This window comes from Protopterus annectens, chromosome 3.part1 (assembly GCF_019279795.1).
Source record: "Protopterus annectens isolate FY-2018-M chromosome 3.part1, PAN1.0, whole genome shotgun sequence".
In the NCBI taxonomy this organism is placed as follows: Eukaryota; Metazoa; Chordata; order Ceratodontiformes; family Protopteridae; genus Protopterus; species Protopterus annectens.
In genome coordinates this window covers 182,325,513-182,339,677 of record NC_056732.1, presented here as the reverse complement: position 1 = coordinate 182,339,677, position 14,165 = coordinate 182,325,513, and the positions used below count along the sequence as shown (strand labels likewise).

Below are 14,165 nucleotides of genomic sequence, written 5' to 3'. Positions count from 1 at the left end.
GGTCATGGCAAGCTGTTGTGCTTAGTTCAAAAGTTCTTCCATGTATTTCTTGTCAACAAAACATTGGAAACGATAGTAAGAGCCCAATACTACAGTTTCTTTCAAAATCAATTGTATTAAACATCGTAGTTGTAGTATAAACCCCAGTACATACAGCCATGGAGGAATGCAGCTGATCTTCAGTCCCAGGTTTCCAAACCATAGCTGTCTCTTGATGTATCCATTAAAGTCCAGTGTGATTTGCAATGCTACTATAAAAAGAAGTTTCATTTGTCACTGTTCTGACATCTGTTTTAACACACTCATGCGTGTGCATGCCCCCCCACACACACAAGTTGTAAGACATAAGTAAGCGCAATCAGGCAAGCATTATTTTGAATGTAGGTTTCTAATTGCATTGTCTAATCACAGGATATTCATTTATTGAATAACAGTGTATTTTGTGCTATTCATTGTGCTGTTTAAATCAAAATACAAGTGTATGTTTCCCTTTTTCATCTGCAGGGGGTAGCACCAGTTCTACAACAGAAGGGACACTCACAGATGATACCACCAAGATTCTAGGTAAGGTAGCCATTTTTATTAAATGGCTGTAAATTAATAACCTAAGCTAGACCTTGAAATGTCATATGTTCTTCATGTTTCACTGTTACAGTCATTACATTTGGGTAATCTGCTGGCAGGTTGCCCTCATTCGGCCTGAATAACAAAGTCTTGGGTCCTGCGTTGGTTGCTGTCTCCTCTTCCATGATGTCAGGTCATCAGGGGTATAAAACATGCAGCTGACGCCATTTTATTCAGTCTTTCTTGCTGTGCGGTGCCCGAAGCAGAAGCAGTTCGCAAGTGCCAGTTGGCCGACTCCTGAAATTTTCGTATTTGAGTTTCAGAACCAAAGTCTTCAAACTAAAGCTAAGTACCCCGTTGGGGAAACTTTTTCTTGCTCCTTACCGATGTCAGTAAAAGTTAATAATTGCATTACTTGTGGGAAGCAAACACCTCATAAGGATTTTCATTTGTACTGTATTCCTTGCCTAGGCCCAGATCACAACGTGCCTTGCTGTCGGTTTTGTACTAGATTTAACCAACGCACTATTAAGCGTCAGTATATTTGTGCTTCTAAATATTTTGGTTCAAGATTTAATTATCCTGAAATGTCATCGGTTAGCAATCCGACTACCGGAGTTCACAAAAAATGCAAAGAAAAAGACAGAGACAGACTATCGAGGTCCAAAACCGACAACAAAGCTTCTCTTATCCAGTCGCCAGTTCACCGGTACTCAGTGAGGTGCTTTTGCAGCCCCTTAATCCCGCTACTTTTGAGTCATAGGCCTCTACCGAGACCCATTCGGAATTTGATATGCCGCGAGATTCTCAGAGTATTGAACCCGCAGATGTCTCTCCCTTAGATGGGTCCGGAGCCGTTGAGCAGGCACCGGCTTCTGAGGGTGTTTTCAGGCCTCAACATTTTTATATTGAACCAATGCCAGCAACAAAAACAAGCTCAAAAACAACTTCTGTGTCTAAAAAACCAATGCATGAGCCACGTGCTCAGGCCCCCTATGCCTAAAAAACAGATGTTCAAAATGGCTGAGGATTTAATTACCTTGATCAGGTGTTCCCAACCTCCCCCTGCTAAGAGGCCTAGGCAAGGCACTGATTATGAATCTTCAGATCAGGTTTCCATTTCTTCTGATTCCTCTTCTGATCAGGAATTTTCTATTCCACCCTATGAGGATTCTGATGCAGAGGAATCCATCCCATCTGCATCTCCTCCTGAGGATTACTGTTTTGGAGAGACTTTGCATACTTTAAGGAAACATTTTCACTGGGAGAGTCAGGACTTCTCTGAATCAAAAAAGAGGCTTAGGGATTTCCTTCTTCCGCAGCATAGGCCTTTGGCAATACCTCCTGTATTAGACATTGTTGATGATGTGTTCTCGGAATCAAGCATGGCTCCTGATTCCCTGCCTCTGGCACCTAGAAAGCCAGGCAGATATTACAGGGTTCCTGACTCCCACAAATTTCTTTTCAAAAATTCTGCTGATAATCCTGAAATTATTTCTCAGGGTCCCAAGGCTGTAAAGACCTCTACAGCCAAGAATCCTACCTCTTCTGATAGAGATTCCAGGGCACTGGATAGATGGGGTAAGAAGGTTTATACATCTACAACCTTGGTAATCAGGGCTTTAAACTGCCAGTTTCATATGCTTAAATATCAACAGCATGTTATGGGCTTACTGAAACAGAAAATGATGTTGATTTCTGATTGTGTGGAAAATAAAGAGTTACAAGAATTATTGCATTTAGAAGAACAAGTTGGAAAGCATACTTTGCAATGTGGTTTTGATTCCTTGGAGGCCTCTTCTAGGACTGCCATTACTGGATCTGTGATTAGAAGGCATGCCTGGCTCAAGGAGCATGATACTCTGTTTGGTAATAAGGCAGAAGAGGTTTTAAAGAAAATGGAAGACAAAGCTAAATCTATGCAAACTGTAAAAGATTTCTTGCAAGTGCAGCCACTCAGGTTCAGTAGACACTGGCCTACTAAAAATTGGTCCTTTCCTGTGTCCAACAGAGCCACTCAGGGCAAATCCAGGTGCTCAAAAGGCTCCAGATACCAATCACAGGGTTCTTACAGGTCAAAGCAATGGGGTGCCTCCACCTCCAAATCTGGAGGAAACAAAGCACAACCCTACAGTAAGTAGTCTCAATGACTTTCCTCTACCATCACCAAGCACTTATCTTTTGGCAGCCCCCTTGGGGGGAAAACTAGCACTTCATGCTCAAAATTGGCAGTTAATTACCCAGGACAAGTGGGTATTAAACATAGTATACCAGGGGTACAGATTTCATTTCCATACTTTGCCAATTCCAAACGGATGGTCGGATCTCCAACAAAACCAGTGGGGAGAGGCCCAGAAACAAGTCATGTCCCTCATGGATATGGGGGCTATTCAACCGGTACCAGAAAAGGAAAAAGGACAAGGTTTTTATTCAAGACTTTTCCTGGTACCCAGAAAAGACAATTCATGGCATCCAATACTGGACTTATCCATTCTGAACACGGTCCTGGACATTCCAAAGTTCAAAACGCTGAGTTTACAACAGCTACTGCCTATGCTAGGCAAGAATGCTTGGTTAGTAACTCTAGACTTAAAAGAGGCATACCTGCATATCCCAATAAGGGAATCATGCAGAAGATACTTCTGCTTCAAAGCAGGTTTTTTGCATTATCAATTCTCTGCACTGCCCTTTGGCTTATCTACTGCACCCAGGGTCTTTACAAAGTGCCTGGCACCAGTAATTGCATTCGAGTGACAAAGAAGCATACAAATTTATCCTTATCTGGACGACTGTCTCATTCAAGCAAAGGACAAGGACACTCCAACATCTGGCGTTTGTAAAAAGGCTTCTAGCATGCCTAGGGTACACCATAAACAAAAAGAAATCACAACTGGTACCCTCTCAAATAATTACATTCCTGGGTGCAAGCTTGAATACAGCTGCCCAGATGGCTTACCTCACGCCAGACAAAGGCAACTGACAACATACTTCAAACAAATGGTAACAAAAACCCAGTTATCTGCAAGACAAATTCTGCAGGCTTTGGGGTTCATGGCATCCTGCATTCTACTAATTCCATATGCGAGACTGCATATGAGGAAACTTCAGTGGTACCTAAAAAGTTTATGGAGTCAGCATTGTCACAATCTGGAAACAATGATTCCTCTCATTCCCTGCCTGCAACAGGAGTTTCTTTGGTGGGCAGAGACATGTCACCAAAACAAGAGACTGTCATTCACTCTACCCCCTGCCTCCCAAACCCTAACTACAGATGCATCAGACGATGCTTGGTGGGGCCACCTGGCAGGGAGATGCATTTGGGGCAAATGGAGCTCAAACCAAATGCATCTGCATATCAACCAGAAAGAGATCCTAGCTGTTCAAAATGCTCTGACAGCCTTCAACGACTTACTTCATCCAGGACAACTACTGATAAAGATGGACAACACCATAGTTATGTGGTACATAAACAAGCAGGGGGGTACACATTCCTACCCCCTTTGCAGACTAGCCATGGCCTTGTGGAACACAGCCTTGACTTACCAAATACATCTTCAAGCTCATTTCTTGCCAGGAAAGCAAAATACTCTGGCAGATGACCTAAGCAGAAATCTTATGGACCCGCACGAATGGAAACGGCATCCACAAATCTTCAGCATGTTAACACATAAATGGGGGAGCCCAGACATAGATCTATTTGCCTCTCCCCAAAATTATCAGTTGGACAAATTCTGCACAAGAACTCATCACAAAAAAGCATGGAAAGTGGATGCCCTATCCTTCAGCTGGAAAAACCTGTCAGTCTATGCCTTTCCCCCTCTGCCTCTACTCTCCAAGGTCTTACTAAAAGTCAGACAGGAAAAACCAAAAATGATCCTAGTTGCTCCGGACTGGCCTCACCAGCACTGGTACCCGCTTCTAAGGAATATGTCTCAGCTTCCTCCATGGTACTTGCCTCAAATACCTCATCTACTGTCTCAGCAGATCTATGAAATTCTGCACACTCAGCTCCAAACTCTGAATCTTGCAGCATGGCTGATCAACTAATTATTCAAACAACACCTCTCAGTAAATCTGTGATGGATGTCATTTTGGAAGCCAGAAGGCCTAGTACTAGAAAATCTTATGCTGATAAATGGAAGAGATTTTGTGCTTGGAACCAAGCACAACGAACAGACACAGCAAAGCCCAATATTCCTCAGATTTTACAATATTTGACTGAGATGCTTGACAAGGGCCTATCTTTTTCTTCAATAAAAATCCATGCCTCTGCTATCTCGGCTCATTACAACACAGAGCCTCCCCTCTTTTCTCATCCTCTGCTTAAACAGTATCTTAGAGGGGCCAAAAATGTAAGGCCTCCCAGAAGATCACCAACTCCTGCATGGGACCTCAATTTTGTGCTGGAAAAACTCACCCTGCCTCCCTTTGAACCAGCAGCTACTGCGGATATAAAATTTCTATCTTGGAAAACAACTTTTCTCTTGGCAGTCACTTCAGCAAGAAGGGTTTCAGAACTACAGGCTCTTATGGCAGTGGAGCCTTTTATTATATTTTACCCAGACAGGGTGTCCCTCAGGACCAATTCTTCTTTTATGCCTAAGGTGGTATCCAGTGTGGCTCTTAACCAGACCATTCACCTGCCAACATTTTACCCACGTCTGCAGAACAAGGGGGACCGGATTATGCATTCATTGGATGTACACAGACAATTAAGATTCTACTTAAACAGGACCAAATCTCTAAGAAAGTCTGAGCAACTACTGGTAGCATTTGCTGCCGGGTCAGAGGGGAAGGCTATATTAAAGCAGACTATTTCTAAGTGGATAAGCCATTGCATTCGTTAATGCTACTTGCACCATGGTAAACCTGTGCCCAAGGGGATCAGATCACATTCCACCAGGGCTGCCTCTACTTCAGCAGCTTTTCTCAGAGGGGTTCCAACCAAAGACATTCTAGAAGCTGCTACTTGGAGCTCTGTTCATACCTTCACAAAGCATTGTCATTTGCCTGTCTTCTCCAAATCCAGGACAGTCTTTGCCACTGCAGTTCTGCAGGGAATTATAGCCGCTCCTAATGCTGTTTAGTTCCATCCTACCATCCATAGCTTTGGGATTCTACCCAAATGTAATGACTGCAACAGTGAAACACGAAGAACATAGTACAGTTGTGTACACTTATCATAAATGTAGATGTTCGAGTATATTCACTGTTGCAGTCCAGGTTACCCACCAGCTATCCCCCTTTGTATACCTTTTCTTTCCTTCACTGTACACAAAAGCCTTTGTGGTGTATTTGCTTTTAGAGGAAGGTAAATTTATGTTTCTAAAAGTGCAATATATATTTTTTTTTTCTTTTTTTTTTTTTTGCTCCCCATTTGGGGGGCACCTGACATCTGGGGCAAGAAAAACTGAATAAAATGGCATCGGCTGCATGTTTTATACCCCTGTTGACCTGACGTTATAGAAGAGGAGACAGCAACCAACGCAGGACCCAAGACTTTGTTATTCAGGCCGACTGAGGACAACCTGCTAGTAGATTACCCAAATATAATGACTGCAACAGTGAATACACTCGAACATCTACATTTATGGTAAGTGTACACAACTGTACTTTTCTATTAACTGATAGCAGTGACGCTTATCAGAAAGAACCGATCAGGAATCTTAAGTGTTAGGATGTCAGCTAAAAAGACCTGCATGCACGTATGTTAACATACATGAAGATGTTTTCTTGTAGTAAATTACAGTAGTTCTTCAGTGTTCATTAAAATAATAAAAATCGCTCAATGCACAGTATAATCTTGTCTAGTTCTACAGCTTGCAGGTTTTGTACTGGTCTTATGAAACTGCACTGTGCATATTTTTTTCTTTAAACGTTTTTCATAGAAGTAGTTTAGCGTTTTTTAGACAGATTTTTATATTGCTGAAATGCATAGCCATGGCCTGTGAATTAATATCGTGGGTGGTCTTAAAAAAGTTCCTAGCTCTAAAATAACTTTTTAAATTTTGTTTATGTATTTCTTGAAAAAAAAACTGACTTGAAAATCATGCAGAAAGCTAATATGACACACACTTTCATCATATCCATAATAAGACACAAAATACAAGGTTTGTGCCCTTCTGATACAATGTAAAACAGATTACATAGTTTGGGGAAGAGTAATACATCGTATTTTTTTTAAGTTCAACACTGCCCTCTGGAGGCAATTTTAAAAAAAGGACTGAGAATGCTTGCATTGATCACAACAATATTGTAGGCTCCTAATGTCTGCAGTGGGCACCATACCTCTCAACTGTACCAGATTTTTGCCTTATATTTTTGGACCATTTTTCATAAAATTGTGTCTTTCTGGCAAATTAGTGGCAAATCATTAAAGATTGAAGTTAGAAAATAATGACAGACATTTGAGTGTGTCTTCATACCCTTCAGGAAATTCATGCTAATGTAAAACCTGTTATTCTATCAACTTTCTAAGTTTGTAAGAGCAATATTTAAAAATTGTCCCTGTTTGTAACACTTTTTACATGGCTTTGCCCAGATTTCTTACTCGTAAGAGGTTGAGAGGTATGGACTGCACTCCAAATGAAACACAAAGAAAATATAATGAGTACTTTTTCTATATGAAAAGCATGGGAGATGAAGTCACTTATATCTTCAGTGACAGTACAGGGGTCTGTGTGCATGAAATTGTGGTCAGTTGTAATGAGTGTACTTCCACAGCAAATGAGTAAACACATTACTGACTAGGACGATCTGTCACAATACAGATTAGATGGAGAGACATGTCAGAAAGGTAGTAGATAAATAGATAGAAAGACAGATAGGAAAAGTAAATAATAAATGTGCATGTTTCTGTTTTCTGCAATATTTTCTAATATGACCACTAGTATTATTTAGACAACTCTAAATGTGGGTTAACACTGCAGTGGTTTCATTCTTTATCTGTATGTTGACTTTGTCTGTCATGTGAATTGCAGAACGCACTGTGTTGAGTCACTGTACACATATACATTTGAATTAACCATTCATCATCTGAATTGATAGCAAACTGTTGTAAAATATTAGTTTAACTGATGATTTTCATTTACTAGGAACTGTAGAAGCAGAACATTCGAATTTCGACTGCAATTTTGAATGGGGTCAGAATCAAACAATTTGTAACTGGCGTCATGATACACAAACAAATCTGAAATGGATGGTGCGATCCGATTCAACAACCACTAGTGAAATAGAACATGTAACACCATATACAAGTAAGATGCAGTTGTAGCTCACAACTGAGGAGGGAAAACATAATTTGCTTTTTTGTATGCTGAACAGTAGAATTATAAATAAAAACAAGCAACACAGATTCCAGTAAGGTGAACTCATAAGCTTAATAGCAGATCGCATAGGCTTTCTGTGCTTTCTGTCCAGTTTTCTTTACTTGTACATGAAATATAATTTTTAATTATTTAATCAATAGCATGTAGATCAGTGTTCTGTCCTGTTTAACAAGTACAGATGTGTAACAAATAAATAGCCCTTGCATCGTTTCAAGAAGTTGTGCGATGTACTTAAAACTCGGAACCACCACCAGTTCTTCCTCACTTCTTACCTATAATTGAGGTGGATTATTATCATTTACATATTGCAGTTATCATCTTCTGTACTGGCCATTGAACATGTTTTGTATTCAGCACATGCAGGCTTTAATACTGTCGTATTTTAATTTATATAGTGCAGGACTGTTTCTATTCTGTGGCATTTATTTTCTTTTTTTTTTTTTTAGTGCCACAACAAGGAAAATTTGGAAGAAATGTTAGTGTCCATGTTACCTTTTCATAACTCTACTCCCAAACTGTACTGTATACAAACCATATAGACGTCTCTTTTGTTGAAACAAAATGCTGCTAGATATTACATACCATCACCTAATCAGATGTTACTGTTGTAAACCTAAGTTTGGCCTGTTTTTAGATGATCCATTTATGTCCATCTTCTGATCAAATCCTGATAGGTTAGTCTTGTACTTTAGTCATTGGTGCCTACTTAAACCCTGTCATTATATTTATTTATTTACTTTCCTTTCATTGGCTAGGTTAGTCCCTCTAGGCCAGTGGCCTCTTTTCAGGAGAAACAGTAGGTGGTATTCATACTGACAACATTTGGTTAGGGCACCAGAAAATGTATGTAAGACTGAATCCTGGGGATACTGAATATAGGTATATGAATTTATGTGAAACAGTAATATAGAGAAAATAGATATAATTTGTATGTCGGTTGTTTAGTTTATATTAAAACAAAGAACAGAAGACACTTTTTCTAATAAGAAGCTGGATAATAGAGAAGCAATCGAGAAAATAATTTCTGGATGTGGCAAAATTGTAGGCGTTATTATGATATAGTCAAAATAGGGGAATCCACCTCCAACAACAGACCTGACCTATAACCAGTGATGTTCCACAGGGATCAGTCCTGGGACCTCTGTTTTTTGGAATCTATTTCTCCGAAGTGCAAGCAAAAACTGAAGGTCTGTGGCTGACGAAGTTTGCTGATGACTGCAAATTGGGAGAGGTCATAGAATCTCCAAATTATGTCAACATCATACAAAAGGGACTTACACAAACAAATGACTGGTGCCAAAGTCATAGTCTTAGACTCATTGTAAAAAATGCATCATCATCTCTTTTGATAAGAGTGATGTTCCTGCTAACTACAACATCAATAGCAACACCCTAAGTACGCACTCAGTGGTGAGAGACATGGGCACACAGGTTGACAGAAACCTTACCTTTGATCACCATGTCTCCAGTGGTAAGAAGGGCATTCTATGTTGGTCATCTCATAAGTAAGGGCATTGCCTCTGGAAAAAAAAAGAAGTTATTACCTCCCTGTACTTTTCCCTCATCAGGTCAATAATTGAGTACAATGCCCCTTTTGGTATGTACCTTTTCAGGCACCTGCAGTAACTGGAGAAACCACAAAGGTTCCTTACAAGGAAAACTCAAGGTCTTCAGCACCTGTCCTATGTGGATCATCTGAAATCACTGTCACTTTATTCTGTTTCATACAGACTACTCAGAGGCGATCTCTGCCTTGCATGTAAGGCAATTTCTGACTCTGTTTTACTAGAAATGCTGCATATCCACAAGTCAAGTGGTACATGGATTACCTGCTGTAAAGACCTTAACCTGGTATGTGACATTAGTAGAACCTGCTGGAGGGACAGATTTGTCTCCCAGAGGTTACCACACCTTTGGAACAGACTCCCACTTCATGTCAAACAGAGCACATTATTGGCCCTCTTTAAATGCAATCTGAACAGTTGGATGGGTAACCATAAATTCATCACTGGGATTCCACCTGTATCCCTCTTGGATATAAGCATTTGGTGCTAATTGTGGAAATAAGGGTGGAACTTGGGTAGATTTGTAAGGGCCCTATGGCCATTAGCCTAGTAACTTCCTGTGATCCTATGAAAAAGGGGGCCATATTCATATAAGAAATAGGTAAGTATAGGAAGCTGTATATAGCAGTGTGTAAATTGTTGCATATATTGATTAAAAATAAGAAGTGTTGCATATATTGATTAAAAATAAGAAGGATTTGTATTTACTTGGAAAATAAGTGGAAATTATTTAGTTTGGCTGTCCATGTTTAATGATGTGCTGAAGAAGTATATGTTTTTAGTATAAAAACTGCCTTTCGGCTTTTCCCGGTTAGGGGTTGCCACAGCGGAAATCCGGTCTGCTAATGATTGGCAGTAGATTTTTACATGCTGACTTGCCGGGCATAACGCACAACCTTCAACGAAGGAACGCCCATTCACGCATGTCGACACACAGAAGACGCTCTAAGAATCGAACGTGCAACGTCTAACTGTGAGGCGACAATGCTACCGCAGCACCACCACCACAGTGATAAGTATATGATTTTAGTATAATGATTGTAAACAAATAACCCCTATTCTTTTTGATAAGTAAGTGGGATCTTTTGCATCCTCCTGAATTATGACCATGGGCTGGTGGGACCCCGGTTAACTGCCTCATTTGAAGGATGACACACTGCGGTGTGCATCGCCCCCCCCCCGTGCTGCACTGCAATGTCCATATTAAAAGCTTGTTTAGTAGGAATCACTTTTTCTCTATCGTTAGAAGCCAGATGCATCCTCTTGTAATTTAGTCATCTGTCTCATCCACAACATAAAATATCACCTCTTCCAAAGTAGTTGTTTTACCAAATACAGTCATCATAACCCAAGCTTCAGACTGTCAGCTGATGCAGGTGCAGCCAGTCTACTGATTTTATCAGACACTGAAATAAGGGGAAACCATTCCTGAACCCATGGCCACCATGTAGTTAGTTACGTTTGACAAGTCCTTGCTGATTTGCAACCAGTCTTTTTTTAGTTCTCCTGCTTGTTACCACCTCAAAAAAAAAATTAATTAGAATTGCTGCCTTGACCGTCTGGATTTTATTCATATACATCAGGAATAGGCTTGGCACCTTTGCAGATGCCCAAAGTGCAGCTGGTCTTTGATTTATTGCAAAAGTAAAAGAAAAATGTTCAGAATTTGATACAAAATAGATGCTTTATTCAGCTATTACATGAAACTTAGTAAATACTTTTGTCCTAAAAGCGCAAGACATTTTCATGTTCCATGTACTTTGCCAGAATCCCAGTGGCCCAAACAGGGATTGTCCTAAATAAAGAGGGAGAAATCATAATCCTTATCCTAATTAGGAAACCGCTGTTAGTTTGCATCAATGTGATAATCTTATTCCAGGGACACCTAAGTTATTAGTATACCTTTCTGTACCCTACCATAAAACAATAGGACACTGGGTAGGGGATACCAAATTTTCTGCTGCTGTAAGGTGGTACCATGCCAGGGCCTAGGAACCTTCCTTTCTGCCCCCTATTCCAATCAGTTACACTAGGTTTTAATGTGGGGAAGCCACAGCCTCTGAGTGGTAAGCTGACCAGGTACCACAGAAAGTTAGACAGAAAGTCTGAGGAAGAAGGGGAAGGGTGGCCTAATGGTTAAGGTGTTTGCCATACAAACACAACATGCAGGGTTTGAGTCTCAAAAGGGATAATTGGCTAAGCTTAAAATGGCTCGTAAGGGCAGTTAGCTTAGTACTAATCTATGAATCTAAAACTGTGAGACATAGATGATGGCAGACAGCTGCTTGAAGAACAACTTACATCTGTCTATCTATGTATATATCCAGTAAAAAAGTGCACAGTAGCCCATGAAGGTGCACAGATAAACAAAAGAAAACTCAAGCATTCAAAGATTTCTTCACCACAAAATGAATTTAATAAGCAGCTTCTTTTCAATCCCATTTTCTTCCCTGCCAAAGCTGCCAAACACCCCTACCCTTAATGCAAATTACTGCACATTACAGCTTCCTTGCTATTGAAATAGCTTAGATGATCACCAGATGACTTATTGTTTATTTTTTGAAAATGTCATATAAAATGATGGAGTGCTTTATTTGTTTATACTGGCACACTACATTGCTCTTTACTGTTTGAGGTAATTAGTTTAGCTTCTTTCAAAAATGTTTGTCAGAGTGGTCTTTTTTAGGATTTTGACCTTACCACCACCCTAACACCTTACCCCACTGGCAGGTGGAACTCCATTGTTCTAGTAGGCTATTTTTGCCTTTTTGTTTCTTCTTTCACCATTGTTTTCCTGGTTGTTTGTATGTCTGTCATTTTTCTATGTAAAAAAAAAAACTTGTTGCCACCTTCTTTCCAGTAGTGTGACTGTTTGCCTCTGCATATATTAAAGCATCTTCTGCTGTTTAGTTTACAGTTCATTCGTCTACCTTGCTGTTGGGAGAAACCTTTTTGTATTATTAATGTTATTGGAATTTTGCTGTTTTTCTTTTATTTGACTGCCCTATTTCAATTTTAGAGCATAAGGTTGATAAAGATATAATACATAATGACAAAATAGCAGCAGAAACATATTAATTAGATACTTAGCACCAAAGTGAAAACACTTTGTATGGTAACAAATGCTTTCAAAAACTGAACATTTTAAATATTACCTTTTAGAATAATTTAATATTATTTAACCATTCAAGCCATAGCCAATGAACTGTCTACAGTACAACTAAAGCTCCCAGCAACTGCCACATCTTTGGAACAGGCTACCAATTCATGTGAAACAAAGCACCTCTATGACACTGTTCAAGAGAAACCTGGATGAGTGGATGGGGCACCTTAAATTCTTACCAGGGATAGCATACACAACCCTCCTGGACATGGGCAGCCATCACTAAATGCAATCTTGGGTATTGACTAGCACTTCTATGGTATTATAATGGGTTTAAATGGCTAGGCTTAAAATGACTTCTGGGTCAATAGCCTAGTAATCCCCTATGATCCCTATGATGATAAAGTTCGCTGTGGATAAAAAAAATCCATGCAGAGGACAGGCACAGTAAGTGCATGATTTATTTCTGCAAAAGTCATTTTCCATTTAAGTGCTAGATCTGTGCTGAGTTCTCCTACACATTCTTATGAAGGACATATACAGTGTTAGTTGTATAAAAAAAATTTTGTGATCTCAAAGTTCATTTTTGTGACCCAGAAGTTGTGTGTTCCTTCAGTCTCAGTTCCAGTAAAACAATATGTTAACGAATCTGCTAAAAAGATGATAGGTATGCACATATTTGACCTCCTGTAGTTGAAGTAACATTAAAGTGTTTGAAAAATCTGTGTTTACAATGACGTGAAGGTCATAGAGACATCTGCCTCCTCTGTAGTTGCTGCAGCTAATTCTTGTGGTTCTATTGTAGCTGATCTGGCACATGATAAAGAGATTGCAATACTTCTATCTTCTCAGTACTGTAATAAGGTGCCCCACATCTAATGTATTTAATTTTAATTATGATGAGTTTGTAGAAGCATCTTATTGAGCTCAATGGAAATTTTCTTGGCTGTCTTCCCCTTCTGTTTTTTTTTTTTTTTCAAACAGGCAATGAAGCACTGACCGTCACTTATATTCCCTAATCCAAGATACCAAGGTTTTACTTGTTGATCCTCATGTTTTGGCTCTGACATCCAAAGAGGCTTCCATTGACCAGTACAGAATCACTGCAGATATCCTTCCTTCACCATCAGTGGTGAATTCTGCATTGGCCAGTTTGATACCAATGTCTCTGTTGGTCTGTCAGTTTAACATCAGTACCTTCAGCCAGAATGATGACTCCTAGGTCTGTTCTTGGCCTCCAGCCTTTGGCACAGACTTCAGGCCTTATGTTTTCACTACCATTGTTGCAGCTTTTAGCGTTAATAGTTGGGAATCTGACCAGAGTTGCTTTGGGACTGATGCAAATATTGATGCCTGTCTTGATTCCAATCCAGCATTCTTCTTTGATGTGGTTTCCCTCCATAATATATTCTGGATTGATACCAGCATTTTTCAGCTCCAGCCATTTCTGTTCCCAGTTTCAGGCTCTGTAGATTGTCATGCGAGGCAGAAAAGATGAAGCACTTCAGCAGATCCCTTTTTGCATACAAAAAGAAGCTTACCATTTCTTCTGACTCACCTCTTCAAAGGTGTATGAAAAAGCAAAGTATAAGAGGAAGCATGGGG

General features: G+C 39.8%; 1 protein-coding gene across 1 annotated transcript in view; it reads left to right on the top strand.

Annotated features, from left to right (window-relative positions):
* The window catches only part of NRP1 (neuropilin 1), a 500,773-nt gene that overhangs the window by 436,854 nt on the left and 49,754 nt on the right, over nt 1-14,165 (top strand). Inside the window, exons 12-13 of the mRNA XM_044066709.1 lie at nt 505-564; nt 7,659-7,820. Coding sequence (XP_043922644.1) covers nt 505-564; nt 7,659-7,820 — 222 coding nt within the window. The remainder of the gene's footprint in view (nt 1-504; nt 565-7,658; nt 7,821-14,165) is intronic.